This window comes from Epinephelus moara, chromosome 19, assembly GCF_006386435.1.
Source record: "Epinephelus moara isolate mb chromosome 19, YSFRI_EMoa_1.0, whole genome shotgun sequence".
NCBI lineage: Eukaryota > Metazoa > Chordata > Actinopteri > Perciformes > Serranidae > Epinephelus > Epinephelus moara.
Window position 1 is genome coordinate 12,183,730 of NC_065524.1, and position 15,428 is coordinate 12,199,157.

At 42.0% G+C, this 15,428-nt stretch overlaps 2 protein-coding genes across 2 annotated transcripts; one reads left to right on the forward strand and one right to left on the reverse strand.

The window, feature by feature from the left end:
• Window positions 1-3,810: 3,810 nt before the first annotated feature.
• On the forward strand, window positions 3,811-7,441 carry nanp (N-acetylneuraminic acid phosphatase). The gene is made up of 2 exons (XM_050071506.1): window positions 3,811-3,978; window positions 6,085-7,441. Exons 1-2 carry the CDS (start codon window positions 3,865-3,867, stop codon window positions 6,724-6,726), a joined length of 756 nt encoding a protein of 251 aa, XP_049927463.1. The 5' UTR covers window positions 3,811-3,864; the 3' UTR covers window positions 6,727-7,441.
• A 697-nt stretch (window positions 7,442-8,138) lies between these two features.
• On the reverse strand, window positions 8,139-14,306 carry polr1b (RNA polymerase I subunit B). Its single transcript, XM_050071505.1, has 14 exons — window positions 14,142-14,306; window positions 13,869-14,015; window positions 13,637-13,769; window positions 13,374-13,510; window positions 12,275-12,498; window positions 12,009-12,180; window positions 11,746-11,917; window positions 11,377-11,658; window positions 10,702-10,835; window positions 10,439-10,609; window positions 10,159-10,315; window positions 9,809-10,005; window positions 9,480-9,730; window positions 8,139-9,357 (listed from the first exon to the last, which is right to left on the reverse strand). Exons 1-14 carry the CDS (start codon window positions 14,199-14,201, stop codon window positions 8,475-8,477), a joined length of 3,120 nt encoding a protein of 1,039 aa, XP_049927462.1. The 5' UTR covers window positions 14,202-14,306; the 3' UTR covers window positions 8,139-8,474.
• Window positions 14,307-15,428: the final 1,122 nt, after the last annotated feature.

Genomic DNA, 15,428 nt, shown 5'->3' on the forward strand with positions numbered 1-15,428 from the left:
CTTAACCAAAAACCAAGTCTTAACCATATTTTGTGGAGAACATCAGCAACACACTCAAGGGGGGGACCAGGGGCCTCCCACTGTGGCCATCCTTGGCAAAAATAATTGCCCAACATTATTGTCTTTAAGAAGCTGTGGCATGCTAATTTTTTTAGCTAGAGAAAGTGGTACCTTGTGAACTAAGTACGCACAAGTCTCCCCTAAACTCACTTGTTCCCAGTAAATGTTTTGTTCCTTACAATGAATGTCCTCCTTCAAATTAAAGCTGTATATTTCTCTTTTAAAGAAAAAGGACAACCAGCCTATTTGTAGAACAATAAATAACCTAAAAAATGATAACCAGATACATTTGTTCATCTATTTTTGTAATGTTTTTGTGGTGTTATTTTCTGTATGTTTCCTTTTCTCTTGTTTTTGTAATTGGGGCCTGCTGTGCCATAAGACAAATTTCTGTGCAAGCAGACAATAAAGTATACCGTATCGTATCGTATTGTATATTATCGTATTGTATAGTATCGTATCGTATTGTATAACACATTTAAACAGGATTATTGTGGAACTCAGAATGTCAACTGTACTGGTATTAGTCTATATGCATCAGATAATTAGTAGTATTAACTGTGGAATAAGAAACCAAAGTATATCAGTGTGTGATACCTTAACTCTCATATTGATTTAACTAACAACTTGCCTATATACGACAACAGCATAATAGAATTCCTGAAAGTCAGTCACAGCTTTTGGTTTTGGTGTGCCATCCCAAGATTTTCAGTGGCCCCATCTGGCCGCCCCTATAAAACATTTTTGGGGGCGCCACTGGGGACCATCAGTTTGTTCCCACATTAGCGACATGTCTCATAATTGTCACTGTGTGAAAAGACTGTTGTATCCATAGTGTGCGTAGTACAAGTCTACACACACATTCCCCTCACACAGTATATACTGTATACTTTTCCGTGTCTCAGCCAGGACTGGATTGGGATTGGATGATGTTCCAGGGTCCAGGCTCTCAGGGCTATACTCCAGTGACCACACATAGTTTGTCTCCCTCCCTGCTGCAGTGCTGGTTCAGTGGCCGGTCAGGAGAACTCAGGTGTATCGGCACACAGACAGGGGCTACTGGAAGCTTGCCAGACTATGGGAGGCCCTGTCTTTTCACAGGGAGCCCTCACAAGCCACATTTCAAATGATGCAAAATATTTGTCCGCAAAAGCCCACTGAGAGAATGGCTAATTTATACTGACATTTTCATCTGCCTTCATTGACAAAATTGACTGAAGCAGATGCAAAACACTGACAATGACACTCGTGTCTATGAGCGAAATGTTGCTTGAGGTCCCAACACACAATTTACATAAGCTGTGTAGAAAAGCATATCGCCCCTTGATCATGGAGGACATTGCATAACCACCAGATGAGGCACCATCCTGCCCCAGATCATGTTGTTTTTGTTTGTGTGTACATGCAGGTTGCCAGACTCCCCTTGTTACCATGACAAGTGCCATTAGACACACCAGTGTTCCTCTCTTTAGACTGTAGTTCATACATTCCCCCGACCTCGATAAAAACTCACGTCTTCGTGTGTGTGTGTTGGTCTCCGTATCAGAGGCTTGATGGGAGAACCCTGACACAGAAAGGACAGCTGAGCTCCAGTTATCACTCTCCTCTCTATCGCAGCAGCATTGTGGGCATATTTGATCAAGATCTGAAAAATGTTCAATATTTAAGAGCGGCTTATCGATTATAGATAATGAATTTGGTGTCACTCAGACAAAAGTGTCACCGCTGAGAGATGTCTGTGTGCGGGAATGCCCATATCTTGATTTTGGGATGATTGCACACTTCCTTTTATACGTGTCTGGTGTAACATAGAGCTCAGGACATGGCGATAAAACCCAGGGCTCTATTCTCTTCCAATTACCTGACACTAATTAAGACCCAGGAGCAGCTAAAATCATTTAAATCCCCCATAATAGGCTCCTTCCTCTGATGGCCTGAAGACTCACCTGTCCCTGTAGCTTACACTAGTCATGAAAGAGACTCAAACCTGCCCCCTGTATGCCCATAAACACACACACACCCACAGAGGCACCCATAGATCAGAAACACCGCTGGCCCAGATGAACGCCCCAATTATAAAGCACCAAGGGAGGGTCACAAACACACAATAGGTGATCATAAAGTCTTTTAACTAATGGGAAAACAAGGCAGATCAAATGTGCCCAAGTGTTATCTTCCTGCTCCTGTGAGGCTCTGAGGTGTTTGGTGGAATGACACCCTTAATAATTGGCCTTTGCAGGGGATTCATGCCCAGCTGAGAGATAGCGTGTGACTATGTGTAGCCCCGGCCACCCACACAGATAAAAGAGGAATGGTGTCGTGCAGACAAAGACACCAGGCCTCACCAGTCCTTCAGATGCCTGCACTTTCTTGGAAGAGTCACACACTGACTGTTAGGGAAGTCATTTGCTTCTTTTTTTCCCCCCCTCTACTTCAAAAGGGAAATTCCATCTGTGAGTTCACATCACGCATCCACTGTTTATGTTTCTCTTCCCTTTTTAAGGTTAAGGGCAATAAAAAAAAGGTTTTGAGCTCATTTGCTGCACGTCTGTCATTTCAACAAGCATATTCCTCCTTCGCATGCAAGCAGTAGGTGTTGTCTGCTCTGGGAGATGAAAGCTGGTTAGGCCTCTCACACCATTTCTTGATTTATAGTTTATCTTTGACATTTTTTGTCCACAGTAATAGAAATAATTAGGACAGGTTGCTCTTAAAGACACAAGCACATGAGCTGCAGTCAGAATACTGTCAGGCAATGTGAGACAGGGTTGTTGTAATTTCTGATTGGGTTTGGTAGTGCAACAGGCCTGCACACTGTTGCGTGTGAACCTCTGGCCCACTGCCAGGTGAGAGCGTGAGTTAAAGAGCAGGTTGCATAAGAATTGAGGTATGTTTTGATTTTGAAAGAGTGTCTGTCACGGAATATGTGTTTAAATTGGCAATATGCATGGTCAAGAGTCACGTAGGGCCTTTAATTAGACATTTGATGACACCGATTGTTTTCCTTTCGTTCTGATTATTCCTTTCTATAAATAATTTTGGAGTGAGATATAAGCTGGCTCCAGTTACAGTTCAGTTACCACCAAAGGGAAAACTTGTCCGTATTGAAAAATGGTGTGTGGTGTTGAAACACAGTGTCTTAACAGAGCCAAGTCAGAGTCAGTGCTGCAGTTTGGCCTTTTTTTTTTTTAAAACCAAGTAATCACTTTAATATTTCTATGGTGGGTGTTACTGTGTCATGTGTCTCAATGTTTTGAACTATATATATATATATATATATATATATATCATTATTATTATTATTTAAATCACTTTACTGTAGTATACTTTAATATTTATTTAAATGTGGCCTGTATACAAACAGAAAAAAACTAAACAAAATCATGTATGCTCTTGTGAGTCTAGTAACCTTGGTATTTGGGGAGGTTTTGTAAATCTTAAGAGTTTTGAAACAGTATCATCTGTTGCATTATTTATGTATAAGCAGCTGCAACATATTTCCTTTACATGACACACGCACATGATAAAGGTTTAAATGTATTTAATGTGCTGAGTCATTATAAGTGGAGCAGCTGAAATCAGTGCTTGGTCAGTGTGGAGAGCTCTTTGAATTTTTTTATGAACTGCTGTCAAAAGTTCATATTGTATTTTGATTTAGTGGCGCCCTCTCGAGGAAAAAGTTCGCAAGTGCTACACAGAGCCACAAAAATTCGAACTACAACTCCCATCATGCAGTTCACCCGGCAATACTTCCGCTATGAAACGACCACTAGCAAAGAGCCTTGCCAGGATTTTGGAGTAAAGATGAATGAACAGTGTGCTTCAGCAATGGAGGAGAAAGCTGTGAAGGCTATTTTGTTTGACATGGACAACACGCTCATAGAAACAAGTCGGGCAAATGGAGTGGCGATACAAAAGGTGATAAATGTCTGATACTCTTCTTGTATCATTTATGTCATACATACATACATGGTCATTTAAGGTTAGCTTCCGTGTTCGTAACGGCAGCCAAACGTACGTTAAAGTTTGTTAAATGAACTCAATTAAGAGGTCATGGACTACTGGTGACTCGTCTCAAACTACTGGACGATTAAAGTCATATTTATGTATTGAATTTAAGTTGTTCTGAGCAATAGTGGAGCTAAAATGGGTGTTATAAGTATATTGGTTACTGTCACTGGTGTTCATTGAATGTGTTGCGTTCAAAGGCGCTGGGAGGAAAAATACACCAGTGTTAAGATCATTTAAAACCTTTAATTTAGTCAGAAAACATTATTTCATCTTTGTCCTTTTGTACGCTCGTACTCAAGAGTTTATTTGTATTTATAATGGTGTGTTACTGTCGTCAGTGGTGTAATGTAAGTAGTGCTATATTTACTCAAGTAGGCCATGCTGTATTTTATAACAATTTTAAGAAATTTCACGTCCGTGAAGGCCACACGCTGTCATTGATTGGCCTTCTTTATAGCTGTCATTCTGAGTTGTGTGATAGCAGTAAAACACTGGTGTTACAAATTAACTTTCAGATGAATGATGACACCATTGTATTCAAGTGACCCAGCTATGATGTAGTGGAAAGTTTCAAAGTATATTTACTCAAGTACTGTTAGGAGAACACCACCTAAATTAAATCCAATATGTTATTTGCATGGCCAAGTTAAGTTTAATCAGTATATGTGAACATGAGCTGCACTCTCTCAAAGCCAAAAACCAGAGAAGTAAGTCTCTAACTTGTGATGTCATAGAGTAAAAAGTCTTGGGCTGTTCATAGACAATGAATAGGAGACTGATTTTTTTATATACCCAAGTGGGCTTTATTCTATTGTGGTGTTCTCAGTTCTGAAACAGAAAACGTCAACATATACTCAGAACAGTCCCCTGGGTGCTCTCAGTGTCATCTAGAACATCTTTTCCAATTCATTGTTTGTCATTCATTGTAATTTACTTGGGAATTTTCATTTTCTGCTACATTATCCTTTTACTCTTCTGCCTTTCATGTAAATCTTGTGCATCAAACTCCACTACAGTTATCTGACAGGTATAGTCAGGGCCACCCATGCATCAGTTGCAATAATCCAAAAATATGATTTATATGAGATAACTGATTTTACTTGTAGTACAGCATGTTGTCACATTGTGCTACTAAGGTATAGGATTCACGCACAATTGCAGCCATGACAGTGTGACAGTGATCCAGCCTGCACATATCAGGAACCTGAAACTGAAGCAGCTAAATTCAGCCACCATTCTTTTCATTATGTACACCTGTGTTTGTCATACTGTGACATGTCACAATGTCTCATGTGAAAAAGGCCCATCTATCTCACACACACCCTGGTTTAGTTTTATTTGCACCTGTTAGGGCAGGGCAGCTCACACCTTTATCATTAATGTTTGCTGATGGAGTCTAGTGGTGATCTCATATGATTCCCAGCCAAGCTCTGCCCATCTTCAACCTGAGCAGAGGTGCAGTCAGCCAGGACAAATGAAAGCAAGTTCTTCGTAATGAGTACTGTTACTTTTGATACTCAACTTATATTTTGCTGATAATATTTACACACTATTACTAAAATAAATTTTATAATGGTGGACATTTACTCAGAATTTTTACAATGTGGAATTGCCACTTTTCCTTAAATTGGGGGGTATGGATCTGATCTGACCAAACAGACATGAGGTAGGAGAGATAGAAGGTCAGTAGCTTTAAATTCCTGGGCATCCATCACCCAGCTGGTCAAAAGGACAACAGCAGCTGTACTTTCTAAGGAGACTGAAGAAATTCAGCATGTCACAGAAAATCTTTCAGCAGTTCCCACAGTTGCACCTCACCTATGGGAAGCTTCCCTTCACCTAATCAAGTGTCCTCAGTGGTGCATACAGCTGTGCGTCTACCACCACTAATGTATTCCGCTTATGCCTTAACCTCTAAAACAATCTCAAGGCCGACCTCTTGTGGTTTATTGCTGAATTAAATATACGTGTTTTAATTTCTCAAGGGTTATCTGTTGTGTTTGAATCTTACAGACCAGTGAACTTTTGAAGACCACACTGACCCTTGATGACAACACCATCAGCAGCATTTGTGACAAGTTCAAGCAAAAGCTATATCATGAGAGCTTTGACCCCTCAGCAGGCAGAACCATTGATGAGGTGCGTGTGGGTCACTGGGAGGAGAGCATCCAGGAGGCTGTTGGCAGCTGTTCTCCACCCTCGTTGGGAGCTCAGTGCTACTACCTGTGGAAAAATAGTCGCTTGGAGTTTCTCTGTCTGTCCCCTGAAATATGCAACCTCCTGAGACAGCTGCGCAGCAGATACAAGCTGTTGCTGCTGACAAACGGGGAAACTCAGACTCAGAGAGAGAAAATTAAAGCAGTCAGGTGTGAGGAGTTCTTCGATGCCATCGTGGTCGGAGGAGAATATGCAGAGCAGAAACCATTCGTCTCCATCTTCACATTGTGTTTCAACATGCTGCAAGTGAAGGCCCAGGACTGTATTGTGGTAGGGGACTCTCTGGACACAGATATCGAGGGAGGCTTTAATGCCAAAGTACGAGCGACAGTTTGGATCAGTAGTGCAGGAGGTGCTGTGCCAGATGGTTCAGTGAAACCAGATTACACTATCCCGACTGTGTTGGACCTGCCAGATATTCTGCAACAACTGAAATAGGGACAACTGTTAACTGAAACTGTGTGTGTTGCGAGAATGAGGGGCAATGTCACCTTAAGTGGCGATTTTAAATTATGGATGTGTTAAAAAATGAATGTCATGATCAATTTTCAACTTTCAAAGAGGGCACTTTTACAAGCATCCTGCTAAGGATCTTACACTAACACAGTGTCATTTAAGGACTACTTGGAGTCCAGTGAACAAGTGTGGTCACTCAGGTATCTGTTAATTTACACTGTGTGGAAATTAACTAAGTACATTTACTCAAGTACTGTACAGTTTTGAGGTACTTGCACTTGATTTGAGTATTTCGGTTTTATGCTTCTTTATACTAGCCCACTACATTTCAGAGACAAGTACTGTTTTTTACACTCCACTACATTTATCTGACAGCTGTAGTTACTATTCAGATCAAGAATTTACACTGAAAAGGGTTCCCACACTTAGGCTTAATTCCCTCCAATTCAAGGACCCAACGCAGCACAGTTTTAGACACGGATCAATGTGATGTGACACCGAAAATTTTTATATTGTATTCTGTTATCACTGTACTATGTTGCATCAATAGATGTCCCGCCCAAACAGGTTTACAGAGCAGACTATCATTCTCCATGTACATAGGTGTGAGACTAAATAAACAACTCATAGGCAATGTGAATAGTATATTCTGTATGCCTTCACACTGACATGCATCAAATAAAGTGATCTCATATTGTATGTGTGTATTATTCAGTCTAATTTTCCAAGCTTTAGAATCAAAACTAGCCCATACTTTGCCACTCTGTCCAGCTTTTCATCAAATCAAAATAATTCAGGATTTTGGTTCTGCATACTTATTTAGGTGCACACAAGTTACCATATTAAGTATGAACATGCACGCAGAGAACAGGCTGGCTAATACGGTCATGGAGCTCAATGAAGTGTGCACTGCAGTGTATATATCAAAAGAACTTACATTTCTTGTCTTGCACAAAATATAGTAATTCAAGGGCTTACAATGACCCATGTCTATGTCTGTTTTAAAAAACTTTAAAGCCTTGTTTTATTCCCTCTATTCACACACTTTCAGGGATTTAAAGGACCCATGTTAACCCTGTTAAAAAACAGTATACACCTATCCAATACAATAGATTGTTCAAGATTAAAGCAGTGGTTATTAACCTTTTTGAAGAGATAAAGAAGTTACAACTAGCTCCATGACTACCCAGCCACACCTTGAAAATGCTACTTGATGCATCAACAGTCTAATAATGTGATATAGTATTTGTCACAGGAGAAGTTTTCCTGCAGAATGAGTACTTTTACTTTTAAGTACATTTGCATATAATTCTTCTGTTCTTTTAGTACTGATGTGATTGTAAAGCTGGACTTTCATTTGTAATGGAGAAGTACTTTTACTGAGGTAAAGGATCTGAATTTTTGGTACAATAGTACAGAATCATTTATTCAACGCTCAGACTGACTGTACAAAAAGACCTTTGGGATATTTATACACACCTTAACACATATTCATTCCATCATATGCTGCTACTTTGACAGTCTTGGGGAATAAAACACTTCTGAGATACACTTCTTAAAAACATGGTTGTTCTGACACATCGTGGTTTTACAGTGTGATGTTTTATATTTCTGTAGCATGGTGAATTGTAGAAGCTTCATAGAGTCCCATTTTAACAAGACAGTTTCATAATAGACACTTTTGATTTGTCACATTAAGGCAAGTGTCTTTACTGGTTGTCCTGCAAAATTCACTTAACATCTAATTTGACTTTGATGTTCATTGCTGCAAGCTCGGCTACAAAGTAGCGGAAGACGTACGGGACAGACACCGAGTCAATAGAGTCACTTTTACCACACAGAGTGCAGACAGTCTTACGATGACGCATGGCCGACCAGTAGGGTGGCGGTTTCTCCAGCAGAGGGGAGAGCAGGCTGCCACAGTCGACACACACCTGAGCCACTGATCGGTCTGAGCAGTTGAAGAGGCGATCATGAAGCAGGAATGAAGAGCCATGGGCCAGCAGGGCGTCTCGCTCCATCTCCCCAAAACGGATGCCTCCCTGGATGTTCCTCCCTCCCACTGGCTGGTTGGTCACCTTGTCACGTGCTCCCGTGGTCCTCACCTGGAACTTGTCGGAGACCATGTGACGTAGCCGCTGGTAGTAGACGACTCCGATGAAGATGTCGGCCTCTAGCTCCAGACCGCTCACTCCGCTGTAGAGCCGCTCTGTGCCGTAGTAATTGTACCCACCTGCCCGGAGCAATTCGCCAAAATACTCCAGTGCGGAGTTCTCTTCTGAGAAGGTGAAGGGTGTGGCGTCGTGGCTCAGGCCGTGCAGGGCGCCAGACTTGCCGGCCATGCTCTCAATCAGCATCCCGATGGTCATACGGGAGGGGAAGCCGTGGGGGTTGAAGAGGATGTCGGGAGCCATGCCGCTCTCTGTGAAGGGCATGTCCTCGGCCGGCCACAGGCGGCTCAGAATACCCTTCTGACCGTGGCGACTAGCGAACTTGTCACCAATGGTGGGGTTTCGTGGCACTCGCATTGTGATGCAGACACGTTTAAAACGGCCCGAGCCATTGTCATTGCTGCAGATCTTTATATTGTCGACCACACAGGTCTCTTGGTTCCTTGGGGACAACAGGGGGAAAAACATAAAACAATTTATCATTTGAGAAGTTCAGAAGCAAAAAAATACACTGAAGTATGCTGAATTGTTTTTTCTATGTTGATAATATGATGAAGCACATACTTGTAGAAGTTGACAAAGGTCTGGCCAGTGTTTAGGTTGATGTAGCTGTAAAAGGGGTCTCCATACTTCAGTGTCGACCCAATGAATGGCAGTCCATCAGCGTCCAGTCTTTCATTTATTTTAGGGTCACCTGGCTTGGTCCCAAACACCACGCTGTCTTCTCCCCTCACTTTCTCTGCCAGGTCCACCAGCTCAGTCTTATAGATACTTCCGTGTGCAAAGCCCCTCTCCCATGACGACTTGTTCACAATCTAATGAGATCAAATTGTGTTAAGGTTTCATCCACTACAACCAGAAAAAAAAATGAGTAAACTTTGTGTTTTACTTACCATGGCATCCTCCATGTCGTAGCCTGTGTAGGATAGGACAGCCACTATGGCGTTTGTGCCACTGGGGTAGTTGTCCAGGTTGTAATGGTCATACATGTAGGGCCTGACCATGGGGCTCTGTGGGGTCTGGAGTCGGTACAGCTTGTTATCCGAGCGATTCATGAATGAGTGCAGGGGGAAACCCATAGTCTGCTTACCTGAGAAGAGAACATGTTTAATCTCTCATGGACACAACACCTCATGACTATACAAGGCAATGAAAGGTAAAAATATAATAAAAGGTATGAAACATTTTAATCGTATCAGCCTGTACAGCTGAGTGTGGCCTCTGACCGTGGTCTCAGACTTACTCATCTGACACTGGTACATGTTCCTAGGACTCTGGTTGTGGTCTGAGTAAGGAATGAAGCTAGCCACCACGCTGAGCACACTGTGCGGGAAGAGCTCCTGGTGTGTGGTCACACCTGGCTCGATCTCATTCTCCAAGATGCCCACGTTGATGTAAAGCTGGAGCAAAGTGATGATTAAATAAAAATCTTTAGCAACTAAAATGCAAAACAAATCAACTTTTACAGCTGTGTGCTTCGAGTATTGGGATAAAATGACAACCACATCATAGTTTACACATACTTGTTCAAAGGTGCCGATCAACTCTTGCTTGCCAAGAGCTAAGTTGCGTACGGGCCGCATCATACGGCAGGGTGCTGTGAAGAGGAACAGGCCTGGGTACAAGCTGGCCTTGCCTGTTTTTGGCACCAGAACAATCTCAGTCCAGGGAGGGATCTTCTTCTCTTTCAGCACCTGAAGGTATTTGTTTCAAATGTCAGTTTTCTGGACACACAATGCAGGTGGTACAGAGAGCTGACACTGTATAAATAACACAGTTGACATACCTTAAACCTCCGCAGTGAGTCGACTACAACTGGGGCTAATTCAGTCTCCACCCAGCCTACGACGGCCCCATCCAGGATCACAGGGTAGCAGTCTGAAAAGGCCTGGCCAGGAGATCCATCCACTGGAGTAACACCTGAGGCACCAGAGACAGAAAAGATTGTTACTATGCAATTCAGCACACTGACATGTACTTAAAAATTTGTGTCAGTATTTTTTTTAAAGCCAGGCTCAGACTGCAGGAAGCTTTTAAAAAATCCTGACCAATTTTGAATTCTGGCTGCATCACACACATACGGAGAAACTTCACAGATGTTTTTCTCTCTAATCTCAAACATGCCCACACTACAAGGTTTGAAAACAGTGGTGCATATCACACATGAAAGTATATTATCAAGATTATCGTGCCAGAGGGAACATGAATGCACCACGCCTCGTGATCTCATGGGGAAGCAGATTTAAACATAGTGGAGACTGACCTCTCAAACTACCAGATAGTCTGAGATGAACATCGGTACCGACCAAGGTCCCAGACCAGATTTTTCATCCAACTGTCAGGAGGGGTGAATCAGCCCAAAACTCCTGCAGTCTGAGCCCAGTTTAAGGACAGAATATCATCTGATCCATGATGTATTTTTGTGCCTTGTGGCTTCATTTATTAGAATTGACTGACTCACCGAGGGAACAGAGCAGAGCAGGCAGGGAGGTGGTGGGCAAGGCTGGTGCCACAATCTCACAGATGGCTGTCATGTGGTTCATGAGTCCACATGGCTCTCCGTCTGGAGTGTGGACGGGACACAGGAAGCCCCAGGACTCGGGCAGCAGCTTACGAACAGAGGTGGTCCTCATCTTGGCGAACGCTGCTCCTCTGTGCACACAGCGGAAGTGGGACAGGTAGCGGATGAAGTTGAGCTTGTCAGCTACCACACACAGGCCTGTGTTCTGCAGCATTCCAAGACCTGTGCACAAAAAACAAATGCTTATTTAATAAATGAACTACAGTTTTATACCATAATTTGTACTCGTACTAGACTCTTGATCCATACCAGACTTAGAGCTGAGGTTCCCAGTGGCCAGCAGATATTCAAAGGGTTTGGTCACGTCAGTGCCCATGTTGAATAACTTCATCACGTTCTCAGCCGTCCATCCTCCACTCAGTCTGCTGCCTCTCTTGTCAAAGGACAGCTTCACAGACGTCAACCAGGCAGACATTCTCTCCTGTTGGAAATATTGTCAGGGTCAAACCCAAAGTTTTCCTTTGGTTTACTGTCATCACCCAGTGCTCTATCAAATGCCTCTGTGACCGTACCTTCATAAACATGAGGTAGAGCTGACCAGGAGTGAGCACTTCCTGACACATGATGCTGTCAGGGTTTTCCTCCATGCACTCCTCCTTGGCAAACGTGAAAAGCTTCCTGGTCATGAGACACAGCAGGTAGAACTTCTCCATGGCTGACTTCAGGTGGATACAGATGCACTCACTGGTCCAAAATAGAGCAAAATTAATGTTACTAAACATACCACAAAACATAACAGTGTTTTTACACTTTAAAGAAACTTATCATAAAAACGTACTCTAGCAGGAAGTTGGCGCACTGCTCGTTTGTGTACCACTCAGGAAGGTTCATCTTAACCCTGAAGCGCTCTCCCAGGTAATTTAGCACCTTGCTGCGGGTGATGCAGCCCTCCTCCGCGACAATGCGCAACATTTCAGACGCACAGCTCTTATAGAAGGAATTGTCCTCACGGCCTTTGATCAGCTCCTGGTAGATCTGAAAGTCTGTGAAGTCTACAAGGGCCTGGAGGATAGCACAGGGCAAAAGAGTTGTATTAGCATATATGGCTCAGTCAGCCTGGGATGCAATCATTTCTTTACAAATACCATTTAAATAATTCACTTATAGTAAGTGATCAGGCTGCTTACAGTGTTTACTATGTGCCTTTTCAATACATGACAACATATGGAAAAAATACACTTAAAACTAAAGTAATTTTATTTATCTATTCATTTTACTTTAAAGGTCCAGTGTGTAGCATTTAGTGGGACATGCTGGTAGTAATGGTAAACAGCATTTATATTTATGTTTTCATTAGTTTATAATAACCTGACACTAAGAATTGTTGTGTTTTTTGATGACCTTACAATGAGCCGTTTATATCTACACGCAGAGTGGGTCCTCTTCCATGGAGCCCGCCATGTTGTTCTACAGTAGCCCGGAACAGACAAATCAAATACTTGCCCTTGACAAGGCTATTTGCATTTTTGTGCGGCCACCTTAGTTGTCCTAAATGCTGTCAAACAACTCTAAAGGCTTTTGACGGCTGTGAAAAAAAGGAACTCGAACATGTTCCGAAAACTTAAATGATGGATTACATTTTCTGAGTTGGTGTGTAAACATGATTGACATAATGTGAGGTTATATTTACTTTTAAACATGCAACAAATCTGGACAAAAAATATAAACTTGTTGTGCAAAGGCCTTATCAATTATCTGCAGGAGAAATAATGGAAAGAAATTATCAATTTGACCCTGACAGATTTTATCACAGTGAGCAGTTTCCACTGTAGTTATCTAGGATATTGTTATGTAGAGATTTAAAATCTCTCTTTGCCCTTATTAATGAATGCTGCAGATGTGTTCATTTCTAAAACACATATAGCTCTTAACAGTACCTTGAGTGCAAAGCCAATTGGGAGGAAGAAGAGCTCTTTCTGGTAAATGAAGTTCAGCATCACTGTCCCATTTTCCAGATAATGCAGGTTCATGTTGACGGCTGTGTGTTCCTCCCTCACGCAACGCATGGAAATACCTGTGAGAAGAAGATTTTAATGACATCCATCTTAAAATACATGCAGCTGTATTTGTTAAACCTAGATTATTATCCTACTGCTACTTTCACTGTGCTTTTCCACATTATCTAAAAGCTTATATTTACCATACTGAGTGTATCCCTGGCCTCTGCTCTTCCACTTGGGTCTTGACATGGCGATGGGATAATTCCTCCTTGGCATAATCAGCATGCGGATAACTTTCTCATTTCCATTCACTATGAAATAACCTCCCATTTCCTGTCAATGTTAAAGAAAGAGTTTGGACTTTATTACTAAATATGGATGAATGTGATAAGTTTTTGTTCATCCTGCAAATGTTTAAAATGTGTGCCTTACCTCTGCTTCTTCATGGTGCTCTACGAGTTCTTTGGGGGACATGCCGTGCAGGTTACACAGCTTGGACTTCACCATGATTGGCACGTGACCCATGGACTGCTTGATGATGCCTTTGGGAACTCCGTTGATTGACCAGCTGACATCTGCCTGAGATTATAATAACCCAATTAATGATCTGACCCAAGTGTTATCCTGCCCCTCACATGCAGTTAGATCCATCATTGGGCAGTCCCTTAATTAAGCACTTCCTGTTTGAACACATCTCACACTTACCACCAGCTTTCCTTTGTATGTACACTTTCTTCCTCTGCACTCTGCTGGAAACACTTTCATGTCCCTGCAGATGCTCCCTTTGGCCACCACTGGGTTGTAGATGGTGGCTTCGACGAAGGAAAGGCTGATCCTGTCATTTTTGAATGTGAACTCCAAGGGAGGGATGGCCTGAGAAAAATAACATTACACCATGAAACAATTAGAAACTTTGCAACAAAATAGTAACAGACAGTTACCTGAGGCAACAGACTCAGTGTGAGAACAACAAATGTACACATCACCGTACCGAGTTACCAACACTATTCTGGGTGCTGCTGCCACTGTTGTGAATGTTACGGTCCATTCGGAAAAACGTTTGTGATGTACAAATGTTTCGAATGCTGGCTGTGTGCATGCTGTGATGTGTAAACTTGTTAAATTTTGTTGGTTTTGAGTGGTCGGACGGTTGGTTTTCATGCACCCATATTTTACTGAAGTGCACACACAGATTGTGTGATGATGCAAATTGTGTGTGCGATTTGCGTTTTGCTTAAGAAACTGGCTGTTTGTTGTGGTGATAACTCTCACTCCCTCTGTGCTGTTTGCTCATTGCATTGGTTGCAATATCTATATTTTGTGTAAAAATAAAAAAACATGCATTTCCTGCCAGTCAGGAAGGCTTCACTCAGGAATATTTGTAGTTTTGGCGAGGGTCGAGACTTAAAAGAAGGGAAAGAAAATAGAAGAAGAAGTCACACCCCAGCTACCTCCATCCTCTGATGAATAAAGTACAGTCCCTTAGCTTCTCAAACACAGTCACAACTACACATTATTAGAAAACAACTCAAAACTTAAGTTTACTTGGTTTTTAAATAAATATTATGACCCATCCCAGAGCTACAAATATGTTTTCCTTAAGCCTCCATGAGTGACTTGGGGGAAATGCATGACCCTCCCTCCACCACAAATAACCATATCACACACTTTCCAGCTAAGACAACTGGTGTGATGTTGGAGATTTTTTACATGCATTTCAAACCCACTTGCAAGTTTTGGGGTTCTGAGAGTATTTAAAATAAATAAAAAATACAACCATTGAAAGTTGTATGTCCCTCCCATAAGTAAAAAAGAAACTCCCTTCCCAGTACTTAAAAATTATTTAAAATGCCTCTCCCATATTTTGCACCACCTTCTCCCTCTCATAAGTATCTAACAGTCCCTAACACTGCTAAAAGCACTTAGTTCCTTCATTTATCTATTTTTATACAGCTAATATTAAACTTAGATGGGTGTCATTTCAATTGACAT

Bases quoted from the DNA above. Each gene is read 5' to 3' on its own strand.
- nanp (XM_050071506.1), top strand. From the start codon at position 3,865: ATGAATGAACAGTGTGCTTCAGCAATGGAGGAGAAAGCTGTGAAGGCT. The intron at 3,979-6,084 runs GTGATAAATGTC...TGAATCTTACAG, and splicing joins ATGGAGTGGCGATACAAAAG to ACCAGTGAACTTTTGAAGAC.
- polr1b (XM_050071505.1), bottom strand. From the start codon at position 14,201: ATGAAAGTGTTTCCAGCAGAGTGCAGAGGAAGAAAGTGTACATACAAA. The intron at 12,181-12,274 runs GTACGTTTTTAT...ATTTTGGACCAG, and splicing joins TGCGCCAACTTCCTGCTAGA to TGAGTGCATCTGTATCCACC. The intron at 10,836-11,376 runs GTGAGTCAGTCA...CTGGTGCCTCAG, and splicing joins TGCTCTGCTCTGTTCCCTCG to GTGTTACTCCAGTGGATGGA.